General features: G+C 30.8%; 1 protein-coding gene and 1 long non-coding RNA gene across 12 annotated transcripts in view; one reads left to right on the top strand and one right to left on the bottom strand.

The window, feature by feature from the left end:
• Positions 1 to 436: 436 nt before the first annotated feature.
• The window catches only part of sprt (PDZ domain-containing protein sprite), a 95,217-nt gene continuing 79,570 nt past the window's right edge, over positions 437 to 16,083 (bottom strand). For all 11 annotated transcript variants that reach the window (XM_076534608.1, XM_076534610.1, XM_076534609.1 and 8 more), the window contains 6 exons: positions 15,726 to 15,911; positions 12,083 to 12,238; positions 9,616 to 9,768; positions 6,179 to 6,440; positions 2,943 to 3,341; positions 437 to 1,792 (listed from right to left, as the gene is read on the bottom strand). In XM_076534608.1, coding sequence (XP_076390723.1) covers positions 1,394 to 1,792; positions 2,943 to 3,341; positions 6,179 to 6,440; positions 9,616 to 9,768; positions 12,083 to 12,238; positions 15,726 to 15,911 — 1,555 coding nt within the window. In that variant the 3' untranslated portion in view covers positions 437 to 1,393. The remainder of the gene's footprint in view (positions 1,793 to 2,942; positions 3,342 to 6,178; positions 6,441 to 9,615; positions 9,769 to 12,082; positions 12,239 to 15,725; positions 15,912 to 16,083) is intronic.
• LOC143265031 (uncharacterized) lies at positions 13,378 to 14,286 on the top strand. The gene is made up of 2 exons (XR_013039101.1): positions 13,378 to 13,581; positions 14,056 to 14,286. It is a non-coding gene; the product is annotated as an uncharacterized LOC143265031 (long non-coding RNA).

Here is a 16,083-nt window from a genome sequence, read left to right on the forward strand (position 1 = left end):
TTGTACCAGTGGCATTCCCAAAGGACTCTCGACCTTATAAAATTAATTATCTCACAATAAGCTACTGCCTTTTATATCTTTTTTCAGATAATACATCACCGCGCTACTTTCGTTGTGAATATAAATTTCAATCTAAAATTCAGTTATAAAGAATGTTCAGTTACGTTCACAACGTTCGTTTCCACAATCATCTTTTTGAAAGAAGAAGAACGCAATAAAATAGCTTACTTTCAGAAGTAAGCTTGCACTTGCAAAAACCTTATTATCGATTTCGAGGGTGTAAGTTGTAAATTATGCATAATGCTTGCCACACTGTCGATGTTACTGCGGCGGGAACGTGTTTCTCTCGACCACAATTTTCCCCTGGGAAGTCAGATCTGCACTTCAATGTACGTTTCACGCGCGAAATGTTAATAATACAAATCATTAATGTGACTTTGATTGAAATAATTTCTTTCATATTTCAATAATACAGCAACGTATTATTGTAGAAAATACATACATTCAAAGTGTTTTATGATTTTTGTCATGCACATAAAACATTCTTTACATGTTCCTTATCACATGTATTATTATCAGTATAGCCTAATCTTTTTGCTAAAATATGTTTTCATTAAGAAGTTCTCATTATGTAATGAAATTTTTAGCAATTGATGATATCAAATACTGTGATAGAGAATGTATTACAATTTTTATATATTGTACCTTATCTTATAAAAATAGCGTATAAAAATTTAATTCAAAATATAATACTTCAGTCTGTACTATACGTATAGTACTAAGTATTAGAATATTGTGTATTTACATACATACCTATCTAAATGTAAACAAACATGATCAAGTGCTTATCCACCATCAGTTACATATACACATATGTATTTATATGTATTTGATAGTTTATTTTCTATTCGTTAGTCATTATCTTTACAAATTAAATTTGTAATGCTTCAACTCTGCAAATTATTACTTGTTACAAGTATGTATATGTAAACACAGGTCACATTTAAGTACATCACTTTATAACCACCATTTATATTACTTGATCTCATTACTTAACCACATATTGGTATTTAAATATTTAAGAAGTTAAATGTTCAGAAATTTGACAATTTTCAAGCTTGGAATTTTTACATGGAAATTTACATTTGGAATTTACAAAATTTGATAATTGAAAATTTGTAAACTTGCATTATATAAAAATAGGAATACTAGCAGTATCACTTGGTCACGTTTGATCTAAAATACTTGCAAATTATATACACAAAATGTCTTCTTAACGGAGATCTTGAAGAGGTTATGCGCAACGGCGCCACTAAAATCTTTCTAACAATAACATAAATACGCATGCACGCACTTTCTGAAATCATGAATATCATTTTTAGATTACTCTGTCTTAACACCACTTTTCCATCGTGACTGGCGCTAAATGTGGTCTTGGTTTCGGAGAAGGCCACCTTAATGCACTTTGACAGGATTCCGCCCTGGACGGTGTTCTCGGAGGAGGCTGAGGAGGATTAGACTGCGATTCCTGCGTTTGGCCATTTGTTTCTCCGTTTTTGTCAACCCTTGGACTGTTCTCTGCTGGTGGATCGCCTTTGTGATTTCTCTTGGTTGGCTTTTTTGTCACATCGTGAGCAGATGTTGGTGGCGCACTTTCTACGGACTGAAGACTCGCCGCACGGTGGAGGGACAATCGAAGTGGCTTCTTTGGTGGCGCTGGTCGAGATTTCGTGTCTTGAGAACTGTATACCATCGAAGCATCCAAATTATCCGAAGCTCGTGACTGGGAATCCTAAAGCGATAATAAATGTTATACATGATGCACTAAAACTATTGTGTCTATTACTAATCACTTAAACTTGGTAGTGAGACTTCTTGTCACATTGACCGCCATACTGGTGATCGGTAGTCGATGATACTAACCGAATTTTATTATTTTTGACAGAAAAAATAAAAGGTGGAAACTTTTGAGTGTTTTATGTTCTGCATTTTTTATATATAGGAGTCTATTAATGTGACGATTTTAAATAATATGTTTTAAATTATTATGACATATGTATATGTAATATTAAAATATTAAAATATTACTAATATTATAATGTAATATATTATTTAAATATGATATAACATGTATATAAAATATTTATTAGATTTTTAGTTTAACTGAGGTTGTCATGTTATAAGACATTAAAAATGAAAATGAAAAATTAATTACGTATTTTAATAATCTGCAGTACAGAGTGATTGATTATATGTCAGTTTTCACTGTAGCAGTCAAAATGTTCAAACATGATAATTTCATATGTAAACGTAAGCAGAATTAATCCAAATGTTAATATGGATATAATAAATTCAATGATACACATAAGCCCAACGCAGCTCAGTGTACATATAAACAGAATTAGTGCAAATCTAAATATGATAATAATTCAACGTAAATATAAATGAGGACATAATTCATCAAAATGTCAGTATAATTATAATTAATTCCAATATAAGTGCGGACATAATTATTAGTCCAAATCTAAGTAAAATTATAATTTAATCTAAATGTGAATATAGACATAATTAATTGCAATAAAAATATGAATATAGTACAAATGTAAATGCGAACATAATCAATATAAATGTAAGTATAAATGTAAATAATCTAAATGTAAATATGATTATAGTTCAATCCAAATATCAATACGATTACAATTTAATCCAAATGACAATATGTATTTAATTAATGCATGTATAAATATGGAAATAATTAATTCCACTATAAATATGAATACAATTGCAATATAAATAACAACTCTATTAATTTATACGTAAGTGTTAATACTAGTTAAATTAATACCACTGTAAATATAAATATAATTGCAATATAAATATCAACCCAATTAACTTATACCTAAATGTTAATACTAGTCCAACTATAAATTAACATAATGTACCTGCAAACGATAATAAGTTGGTTCAGAATCAAAGTCCAACGACTGCATTTGTGACGCGTTTTTGCGATTTTTCGACAATTGTTCCATGGCTGATTCAACCCTAGGTGGTCTCCTGCGCAGCTGCGATTGCATCTGCGTTTGTTTGCAGTCTAAACTGGCGGTTGACCTGGTCAATTGAAAACCCTGGTGCTTCTGTTTGTTTCTCGTTTTCTGGTAGCCATTACTGTCCGAGGAGAAATCAAGTTCTTTCGGACTTTTAGCATCCGTCGTACGCCTCGAATGGTCGCTGTGTCTGTTTCTTACTGTCGGTAAACATTGTCGCAGCTCCATTGAGTTTCTTACGTTTAGGCCTGGCAGATTGGCGACTAATGCGGTCACTTGTGGTCCTTTCTGAAAAACCTAAGCAAAAAAGCGACGTCATTTCGAATACGAAGCAAAAACTATACAATGTACATGTAATTTCATTATTCACAAGAGAAAAAGAGATCTTTGATGATCTTGACCGTTGTATATCTTGTCAGGATTAATGTTCTGATTACTTTTTTCTTCACAGGATGATTGTACAGGTTTTTGTGTATAAGGTAATTCACTTAAGTGTGATTGAGGTCTACAAATTTAGAGATTTAGGGATAGGAGGTATTATGGTACTTTGATACTCCTATCTAGGGATTTGAAGGTATTATGAATTTGGGGATTTAGAAGTCTGAGGGTCCACTGATGTAGGAATCTAGGGATTTAGGGATTTGAGGGCATAGGAATTTTGGAATCTAGGAATATGGAAATTTAAGGATTTGAAGTCATAAGAATTTAGGAATTTAGAGATTTGAGAAAAGAGGAATTTTGGAGTCTAGAGATCTGGAGACTTAAGAATTTGAGAATCTAGGGATTTAAGGGCATAAGAGTATGGGGATCTAGGGATTTTAGAACAAAGGAATTTGGGAGTCTAGGGACCTGAAGACATAAGAAGTTAAGAACCTAGGGATTTTGGGACAAAGGAATATGAAAATCTAGGAATCTAGGAATTTAGGAGCTAAGGAATTTGGGAATATAACTTTTTGAAAATATTAAAATTTAAAGATTTACGAATTTGAAAAACTTGAGAAATTAGAAGCTATAGTAGTTGTACTATTCACAAGTTGAATAAGAAATTAGAAAAATTGAGAATCTTGAAATTCAGGGATTTAAAAATTTGGTAACTACAAATTTTTAAAATACAGAAGTTTAACATTTAAAAATTTGGGAACTTAAAGAATTAAAAGCTTGGTAATTTGAAATATTTAGATATAGGGATTTGAAAATTTGAAAATATAGGAATTTGGAATTTGGGAAGATGGAAATTGGAAAATTTGAGAATATGGAAATTTGGAATTTGGGAAGCTGGAAATTGGAAAATTTGAGAATATAGGAATTTGGAATTTGAGAAGATGGAAATTGGAAAATTTGAGAATATAGGAATTTGGAATTTGGAAAGATGGAAATTTGAAAATAGTGAAAATTGAGGAATTTAGAAATATACTAATCTAAGGATATGAAAATTATAGAATGTAAAATTCAAAAATAAAAACAAATAAATTTGTAGGTGTAGCATTTATTCTTCTTTTACTACAGAGGACCATTTTCTGGTACAATATGCATTTTACATTGCGAAAATACCATTTATAATTAATTTAGTAAGCATTTCTTCAAATTTTAAAAAAGAATTTCAATAAAAATCGTTAAAAGTGCAACGTGCATCCTCTAACAAATATTCAACATCTAACAACACAGTAATATATTAAAAATTATAATTTTTCATTTTGAATTTTATTCCTCTATAATCATATTTAATTAAAAAAAATGTTGTTCATGGTTATTTATATATATGTATATACATTTTCTGTCCATTTTAATACCAAATATTTAAGACTCCATTGATATACCTACCTTCATGCCTTTAATCTCACGACTCTTACATTTCTTGCTCTATCACTTCTGATAGCACTTGACGTATCATAAATCAGTAGTTTAAGCACGTGCTGTTGAAGACACATGGTGTCACTTGAGGAAGATTACTAACGCACTGATCCTCAGAAAGTGTCACAGACACGATGAAGGATAGTCATCCGTTTTTTTGGAAATCTTTCTCACGAAAACCATCATGATCGCTTACTCACTTACCATGTGAGTGATACGTGCAAACTCAGCATTGTACAGGACGTCCCATGTAACCTGAGCATCTTGAATATCTGGTTTATTTTTCATGATAGAAAAAAGTGTCAGAAGGGGACATTTTGTGTGAGAAACAAATGTGATGGTTATGAATTTTTTCTTAGGGTATAAATATCTTCATTTTTATTATAATGATATTATATCTGAACATAGTTGATAAATAATAAAATTGTTGAGGAATGTATGTCTCAGATACAGCGCCACCTGAAGAGTTTAGACTCGAATTTAACGATAATGGTACATCAGATAAGTGAAATAAAGATATCAGTATTAATTAGAAATGTGAATGTATACAATTAGTTTATGGGACTGCATTAAGCTGAACACAAATGTTACAAATAACAGAATTGATTTGAAATACATACTTTAGATACAGCGCCACCTGAAGACTTTAGACTCGAATTTAACGATAATGGTACATCAGATAAGTGAAATAAAGATATCGGTATTAATTAGAAATGTGAACATTTACAATAAGTTTATGAGATTGTGCTAATCTGAACTTGTTTCATCAATAATAGAGTTGATAAGAAATGAACATTTTAGACACAGCGCCACCTGAAGACTTTAGACTCGAATTAATGATAATGGTGCATCAGATAAGTGAAATAGAGATATCAGTATTAATTAGAAACGTGAACATTTCCAACTAGTTTATGGGATTGTGCTAATCTGAGTTTTTCTCACAAATAATAAAACTGATAAGAAATACATACTTCAGACACAGCGCCACTTGAAGACTTTAGACTCGAATTTAACGATAATGGTGCATCAGATAAGTAAATTCAAGATATTAATATTAACTGCAAATGTGAACATTAAATATTGGCTAATGAGACTATGGTAACCTGAAAATGTTTTACAAATAACAAAATTAATAATACACGTCTCCGCCGTCACTTGAAGAGTTTGGATTCGAATTTAACGACAACGGTAGATAAGATAAGGTAATGAAAGGCAGCAATAATACCGAATAAAGTGAACATTTATAGTTAGCTTATGGTTGCGTTAATAGTTGCGTAGTATACCTGAACTTGTTCTTGTCGAGTCGGCGGAGGATCCGCGGGGACTTCGGCCCTACTTGGTGCCAGAAGATCCCTAACCTGTTCTTCGAGATACCCGATCCTGTGAGTCAACCTGAGGTTATCTGATCGAAGTGTGCGCAGTGCTGCGAGGGATTCGCCTTTTCGAAGGACCACGATTTGTGCCGCATCGGGTGCAACGGCCAATAGCCTCGCCAAGTCGCTCCTGCCGGCTCCCACCACCAGCTTTCCATTCACCTCCAAGATCCTGAAGACAATGTTGACCGATAAAGCGTTGAATTTCACGAGCGCGATATTAACGCTTAATTGGGTGAAACTGTAGCGCCGACAAAGAGGCAGATTGATTCATTACGGTAATGGGTGACGACAAGAAATACGCTCGCTAGAAACTGTTAATCGTGAAAGTATCCAGTCTCTGCTTTATATTCTATACCGGCGAGGATTTTTTTTTTCGCTAATTACAATCGTGCCTCTGACAATCGAACAGCTCTAAGGGAAATGTAGCTGAGCGGGGCTGCATCGTTCAGCGGAAATTATATGATCTTGCACGGACAATTAAGTTTAAAATAATCAGTAAAAGTCTGTCTTTCTATCTGTGTATAAAAATGTACAAAATAATATAAAAATATATAAAAATGTATAAAGTGTATGAAAATATGTAGTAATATATAAAAATGAATATAGATGTACAACAAAGTATAAAGATATATAAAAATGTATACAACTGTACTCAAAATACATAAAAATATAAATGTATAAAAATGTACATAACTATTTAAAAAAAAAAATAAATAGTTATAATGCATAAAAATGTATAAAAATGTATAAAACTGTATAAAAATGTATAAGAATGTATAAGAATGTATAAAAATGTATAAAAATGCATAAAAATGTATAAGAATGTATAAAAATGTATAAAAATGTATAAAAATGTATAAAAATGTATAAAAATGTATAAAAATGTATAAAAATGTATAAAAATGTATAAAAATGTATAAAAATGTATAAAAATGTATAAAAATGTATAAAAATGTATAAAAATGTATAAAAATGTATAAAAATGTATAAGAATGTATAAAAATGTATAAAAGTGCATAAAAATGTATAAAAATGTATAAAAATGTATGAAAATGTATAAAAATGTATAAAAATGTATACAAATGTAAAAAAATGTATACAAATGTATAAATATGTATAAATATGTATAAAAATGTATAAACATGTACAAAAATATATAAAAATGTATAAAACCATATAAAAATGTATAAAACCATATAAAAATGTATAAAAATGTATAAAAATGTATAAAAATGTATAAAAGTATAAAATTGTATAAAGACATATTATATAAAAATCTATAAAATTATACAAAAATATTACCATGTATAAAAATTGTGAACTGTATAAAAATATATACAAGTAGAAATGTATAGAAATAAATATAAATGTATTACAATATACATATTACTATAAGAATGTATACAAGTGTATAAAAATCTATAAAAATCTATTACATCTGTAGAAGTCTACAAAAATGTATACAAATGTATACAAATACATACAAATATGTAAAAATGTATCAAAATCTACAAGAATCCATAAAAATCCACAAAAATGATTCATAAAAATAAAAATGCATAAAACATAACTCAGATCTGAATGTCATTTAAATCTCAGAATCACAATTTTTCAAATAACAAAATTACAATTTCAAAATTACAAGTTTGCAAAATAATACAAATTTGAGTTCTTAAGAAGAGAGTGACCTTGGAAGAGAGATATTTTGAGTTTTAACAAATTCTGATTTTTTGAGTTTTAACAAATCTCGTGAATGTACACATGTGTACGCGTGTGTAAGGAACAGGAGAAACGACGGGGTCATGTGAAGTCGCGGGTGCAATTAGTGGGGGTACACTGCGAACTTCCGGTGCTGCTTCACGCTACAGTGACCCGTTGGGAACCGAATACCAAGATTTTAGCATTGTTCTGTACTGATAGCTAGGTTACGTAGTGCGAGCACATGCTGTTTCGCGTTATTTGTACCGATGGGACCGAATTCAATATGTATGGTCTTAAGGGTCAGCTGTGATGACCGAATAGTCTGACCAAAATGAGTAGGGATATACAAGAGGCAACACTCTGCAAGGAAACTACTTTTTCAAACATTAAAAGTGCCATTCGGAGTGTCGTTCCTTGTTGTATCCCTACTCCTTGCTCCAACTATTACTTCTGGGGATATTGCAAATTTCAAAAATCCTAAATTCCCAAAATTCCAAATTCCCAAAATTCCAAATTCCCAAAATTCCCAAAATTCCAAATTCCCAAAATTCCAAATTCCCAAAATTCCAAATTCCCAAAATTCCAAATTCCCAAAATTCCAAATTCCCAAAATTCCAAATTCCCAAAATTCCAAATTCCCAAAATTCCAAATTCCCAAAATTCCAAATTCCCAAAATTCCAAATTCCCAAAATTCCAAATTCCCAAAATTCCAAATTCCCAAAATTCCAAATTCCCAAAATTCCAAATTCCCAAAATTCCAAATTCCCAAAATTCCAAATTCCCAAAATTCCAAATTCCCAAAATTCCAAATTCCCAAAATTCCAAATTCCCAAAATTCCAAATTCCCAAAATTCCAAATTCCCAAAATTCCAAATTCCCAAAATTCCAAATTCCCAAAATTCCAAATTCCCAAAATTCCAAATTCCCAAAATTCCAAATTCCCAAAGTTCCAAAGTTCCAAATTCCCAAAATTCCACAATTTCAAAATTCTAAAATTCCAAAGTTCCAAAGTTCCAAAATTTCAAATTTTCAAATTTCCCAATTTCCAAAATTCCAAATTTTCAAAACAAATTTCACAAATTTCGTTCCCAAATTTCGAAACTTTTAAACTCCCGAAATTCTGAATTTTCAAATTCTAAAATTCTACGTAATACATATGTGTAATATACATACATACATATAATACATATATGCAACACTTACACATAACACACACAACACACACACACATGTGCACAATACATACATAGAGTATAAGTGCATTATATTCAATACACGCATTCTATGCACATATGCAAACATAAAAATCCACGATATGCATACTTATGTCTAGAATATCCCTATAAAATGTATACACTTTATCATCATAAAATTTACGAACTGAAATAAACATAGATTAGATTAATCTTACATGGGGTATCTTGCAAACGTTCAATCTTACAACCGTCAATATCAATGTTATTTAACGTTTCTTCACAAGCATGTACGCACAACGTTCCTTCACAAGTCGCACATTTTTAGTACACACTTGCATACTTCACGTGCATAAATGTCACACGTTCTCACGATATTTATCGTGCGTAAACATTTACAACCTTGTTATTTAAAGATATTCAAAAAAAAAAAAAACAAATAGTCGAACCTGTCTCCTTTGCATAAACCAGAATCTTCAACAGCCCAATCAACGTAAAGACCAGGGGTGTCTTCTCTGGGTCCAGCACCGAAACGGGGACTTTTTGGATCTGCACTGACTTCCACGGCGTGAATGGTAACTTGCGTAGAACCGGAGATGCAACTGCAAATCATTTTGACGATAATAAAAAAGTAAGATATGTGGCAAATATTCTTGTCAATAAAATGAGCTTTCCGTTAGTGACTGATTGTTTACTTCGTTTTACTAAAAATTATAAACGAAGCGATTTGTTGAACAAAATCTTTGAATATTCAAGTTGAAAGTATTTTATTTACTGGTTCAAAGATTGTTTTCTTATTGAGATTCCCGTTCATTTAATTACGGTGTGATTGCTGATTTTTATTAGTCAATTTAGTCAACTACTGAATGTAGTGCAAGTTTATATGTACTCAGTATGATATGAGTATGTATGTGCGCGATGTAATATAGGAAAGTATGTGGTCAGTATAATACAAGTACGTATGTACTCGAGATACATGTATGTACTCAATATAATACAAGTACGTACTCGATATGATATAAGCACATATATTCTCGATAGAATACAAGTATATACTTAATATAATACAAGGACATATGTATTCAATACGATACAAGTATCTATTTCTAAACTCATCAATTTCATGTAAAGAAATGTGTCAGCACGATATTTTCTTTAAATTAACGAGCACGTAACCAGCAGTAAAACAATTAGAAACCAGCAATTTTTATTTAAAATTGTCTAAATGCATGATGCGAAAATACCTCTCTGTCTCAAAGCAGAATAATTATTTGTTCTATGTATAAAATGTCCCAGAGCAAAATGTTAAATGTGAGGGAAATTAATATGATTAACAATTTAAAAGAGAAAAATTATTCTGTAATAAAGATTTTGGAACTGTTAGAAAAAAGTCGACGCAGTGTATCTGAAAACAGTGAAAATTACGTAATAAACATCACGCCAGTCGAAAGGTGACATGATCGCGAGATAAATAAGCAATTTTAAGGTGTGCATTCAATCCCGCAATAACTGCGCGACAAAATGGCGGCAGTCGCTGATACGGTTGTGATAGAACAGTACAGAGGATCATAAAGAATTAACACCTAAAAAGCAAAATGTTAAAAAAGCTCCTGTTATTGAATCATCGGGAAGAAACACGACTGCAATTTGCAAGAAAATGGACACAACAACAAAAAATGAAAAAAGGTCATCTTACGAAACACATCGCAGTTTGGGCGTTTTGGTCTGTTTAAATTATCTTCACGATTTACTGATAGAATAATAAATTTAGAAAATAATAAGTAGATGACGGTGGTATAATGATTCTTATAGTCTAATAATTATTATGATTATTAATATCAGCCATGATAATAGTTATTGGTATATCATGATTTGATCATAGAGTTTTGAGAAAAACAGATACCAAGTTTGCTTCAACGAAAATGTATAGTAATCGAAATAAATACACTTAATGGAGAATTATCGAAATATGCAGATAAGATATCTACACAAGATGTTATTTATCAGCACGATTCCAGCATTTTCACTGCGAAAATATTAAAAATTTACGTTGTGACTGTGAAAATAGTTTTGTTGTGACTAGCCAGGTCTAAGCCTAAACAATATTGAGAATCATTGCAAAATATTGACGAGAAAAGTATATTCTGCGGGGAAACAATTAGACAGTGGATGAGTTAAAAACGTGCCTCGAAGAGAAATGAAAAAGTTTGTAACAAAATGCAATGAAAAAATCGTATAAATCTCTTGCGATATGTTAGAATGCAACCTGATACACTACGCATTATCGACAAAGAGTGAAAATACCGTTTGCATGTTGATTTTCCTGGAAATATACTCTACGACTTACAATTCTGTCGTGAATGGCATTTTTCTACTCATAACTTTTATTTCTGCAAATGCTAGAATGATAAAGGACAACTCCTCATGGAACGACCTTCCTTAATACTAATATTAATCTTTTGCATGCAGCAGAAATTTTATGTTACAAGCTTTTATAATCTTATGTAGTCTTATAGTCTACAATTTATAGTTTACAGTCTATAATCTACAATTTATAATTTAGAATCTATAATCTACAATTTATAGTTTACTATCTATAATCTACAATTTACAGTTTTCATTTTATGGTCACATTGCTATGAAATGTAGCATAAAAATAAAGAAACAGAGAGCAAGAAATGACCGTCATAAATTTGAATTACAAATTTGATTTCTGCAAAATATTCTACTCTATTTTCTTCGGTTTTCCCTTTTTTTTCAGAGTGTCACAGTTTCCTGCACCCCAAAGTTTCTTTGGATGCATTACCGAAATAGAAGAAGAATAAGCGCATATTTGAGATGAAATGAGAAAAACTTAGAAAGCTGCTAGATAAGATTCATATAAGGGAAGTTCTTTTATTACTGCCGATGAGATACCTGAATATCGTATCATTCTTTTGTTTTTCTTGGGTCTCCGCCAGTTCTAGAGCAGCTTGAAGGGCTCTGCTTTCTTCGCGAAGGGTCAGAAGTTCAAGTTCCTCTCGTCCGAGTCTGTATTCTAGCTCCGCTTGTTGAATTCGAACATCAATATTGCTGAAACAAACACACTTCATGTTTTCTCGTTGTCGTTATTTCAATCGTTCGACTTGGTAATTATTTACATTGTTTATGTATTTCGACGATTTTCATTGATGTTAAAAGGTTGTTACAGAGGTTAATGCATTTCATTCGAAATAAAGATTTTGTTTACTCCAAATTTAACTTTCAATTTCTTCTTCTTCTTCTTCTTCTTCATAAGTGTTTAACGTCACGTCGACTGCATTTGTCTGAGGTTCGGTTTTTCTGCATTTCAATTTCAATTTCGTTTATTGGCAATTTTAATTATTTGAAATTTTATTGTTATTTCAGTATTTCACTTATTTCAAATTTTATTTACTCAAAATTTCATTTTTACGTTTGTCTGAAATTTTACTTATTCTGTATTTCATTTTCATTTTTATTTAATTTAAATTTAATTTTTAGTTCCATTTATTTGAAATATTATTTAATTTATATTTCATTGTTAATTATATCAATCTGAAATTTTACCTGCACTAAATTTTAATTTCCAATTTCATCTATTTGAAATTTTATTTATTCCAAATTTTAGTTTTCAATTTTATCAATTTGAAATTTTATTTATTCAAAATTGTCACTTTCAATGTCATATACATATATGAAATTTTATTTATTCTAAATTAGTATGGTTAATTTCATTTATTAGAAACTTTATTTATTCCAAAATTTTAGTTTTCAATTTCATTTATTTGAAATTTTGTTTATTCCAAATTTTATTTTACAATTTCATTTAATTTTATTTACTTCAAATTTTAGTTTTTAATTTCATGTATTTGAAATTTTATTTATTCCCAATTTTAGTTTTCATTTTCATCGTTTTAAAATTTTGTTTATTCCAAATTTTAGTTTTCAATTTCATCTATTTGAAATTTTACTTATTCAAAATTTTTATTTTCAATTGCATCTATTTGAAATTTTATTTATTCCAAATAATAATTTTCAAATTCATTTATTTCAAATTTTATTCAAGTTTAATTTAATTACAGATCAGAAATTACTTATGAAGTTTATTTCTTTAAAGTGTTCTAGTCTTGTTAATAATAATTATCTGTTGTCGATAACATATTAATATCACAAGTGTTACGTTAACACTTTATTTAAAACTGCACTAAAAAGATATAAGGTAAAAGTACCAGTAGTTGACCATGTACCAGTAGTTGACCATTTTGTTTAAAAAATGATGAAATAAGGTTTGTATAAGTTGCGCACTTCAGATGATAGTGACTTTTAGATGCCACGACATTTGTTGTTTAAATTTTGGAACAATTGCGCGTGAAGTAAAGTGTGTCTATTAGCAGCGAATATCCGAGTGCAATAAGGTAAGTAATGTGCCGATATATTTCTATTTCCTTAACGATTCTGTTAAGAATAGCTCTATAGTCCAGATAAAAAATTTATATGTTGCGAACATTTTGTGAATAAATCAGTTACTGTGTAAGCGCTTACAATGTTTTATCAATTTAATAAATACATTGTTTTTGTCGTTCTAACTTAAAAAAACAATAGTTTTTTAATGGTCAACTTTTGGGTATTGTTAATGTACAACTTTCAGAAGTTGACAGGCATGGAAGTGAATAGTGGCTACTTCACTATTTCACTATTTTACTATTTTACTATTTTACTATTTTACTATTTTACTATTTTACTACTTTACTATCATACTGCTATAGTGTTTTGCGATTTTCATATTTTACTATTTTATTATTTTGCATCTTTGCTCTTTTCCTATTTTCTTGTTTTTCATCTTTCCTCTTTTTCTCTTTTGTCATTTTGTTATTTTGCTATTTTACTAGTTGATTATGGAAGTGGCCAGAGAAGCCCGACGTGTTGGACTACAAATGGAATGCTGTAGTTTCTCATATTAATGAGCCCACCAAAGCAAGCAGAACTCGTAATGTTTATTCTGTTCCTGAGTTGAATGTTTTATTCAATTAATTTGGTTAATTTCGTCGTTTTATTGTTTAAATATGATTTGTACTGCTTATTGTTAAAATTAAACGATAATAAACTGATTTCCAGCATTAGTCTTTTAACCTTGCTTCGAATATAAGTGGTCAACTACTAACGAAAAGAGGTGGTCAATTACTAGTTTTTTCCTTTTCAAGAGTGGTCAACTACTGGATCATTTTCCGAATTCTCAAAAATATTTACCAAACTTGTATAACTTAACTTTTTTTAAAAAGTGGTCTTGGTACATAATCTGAAGGGTTTAACGAACGTCTCCATGCATTGATTCTCGCCATTTATTGATAGAGTAAAGGGTTACCATTGTTTCCGTAGAAAATTTCTCTTAACTGGTCAACTACTGGTACCTTTACCTTATTTATATATCGGTTAAAAGTTATTTTATAACCTCTCTGTTTTTGCACAGGTTTCTCATAAAATGTCATTTTTTGGTCCTACTTTGAACTTTAAATCGTTTACAAAAATATTACGGCACTATCGATATTTTATCGTATCTCCCATAATAAAACGCCCTAATTCTTTTTACAGAGTATTAAAATAACAAAAATATTTTGTACTATTTCTATAAATTCAAAATTTTCAATATTTCTAAAACCGATTTAGCAACTTTGTAAATTTGAAATTTCTAAACTTGAAAATTTCTGTACGTCATTTCCTGTGGAGCGATGTGAACGCGCATTGTACCCTACCACATTTCGGCCGAAGTGTAAGAAGATTAGAAGATGACAATTACGACTATTGGGTAGGACGTGAACGAACGATCTGGCCTCCAAACTTCTAAGACCTCACACCCATGAACTTTTATTTATGGGAATACATTCCAGAAAAAGTATACGGTAAAGATATCGAAAGTGAAGAGCAATCGGTTCAAGCGATTAATTACGCATTTAACCTCTTGGGTACGTCTGAATTTTGCGCGGGCTATTTCTCTAAACGGCGGAGTACGGTGAGCGAATGAGTCAGTAGAGTAAGCCACTATAGTAGCGCGTCGCACCTAAGAGGTTAAGGAAGCGAAAAGTCGAAACGCGTTACCGAGGGTACATGCTTCGGTAAATTAGACGGGCACAGCTACGCATCCAACAACGGGGACGATTTCAGTAATTTTGTAACCGAAAAAGTAAAATTCCACTGAAAATTTTGTTCGTGTTTTTCTTCCGAGCGGCAATCATCGCGTACTCTGCAGCATTGTTTGCAAACACAATACGCGTTTACTTTCTTCGACAGAAAACAACATTGTTACACAGCGAAGGAACACAGTGTATTTTGGAATTTCTTGCAGATCTTCTCTTGGAAACTCAGCCGAAAATCAACAAATTTTATTGTGTACATTTTTCTTGTTTTCCTATAAGGAATTACGTACTGTGCGCGTTTAAACATTATTCGATGGGATACTGTGTATTTTGATATGTTTTACTTCTAGGTTAATAATTTAGAGTTTGAAAGATTACAAAAACAGGAATAGGGTTTTTTGTCGGTATTATAATAATTGTTCACTTACTCGGTGATGTTCAAGCGTTCAAGTGCAAGTTTTAGGTTTTTTATCGCTAATCGTTTATTGTCGGCGTCACGTCGTAACCTTTGAAGTCGTTCCTCCGTTGCTTTTCTGTCAGCCTCGGTCAAAGGTGGTGCACCATTGCGTAATGCCAACCGATTACTAAGGGTGTTACACAGCTGCCCTTTTAATCTAAAATATAATAAAGTTTAGTTACTTTCACTGAAAACAATACCTGAGTAATCAACAAGGAGTAATAAAGGGGATAACAACTAATATAACAATTAATGGAAATAATTAAATATAACAACTAATGGAAAGTTTACTAAGGACCAATTTCTAAAATGCACCTATGTGATCATGT

The sequence above is a fragment of the Megachile rotundata genome, chromosome 8 (assembly GCF_050947335.1).
Source record: "Megachile rotundata isolate GNS110a chromosome 8, iyMegRotu1, whole genome shotgun sequence".
Taxonomy (NCBI): domain Eukaryota; kingdom Metazoa; phylum Arthropoda; class Insecta; order Hymenoptera; family Megachilidae; genus Megachile; species Megachile rotundata.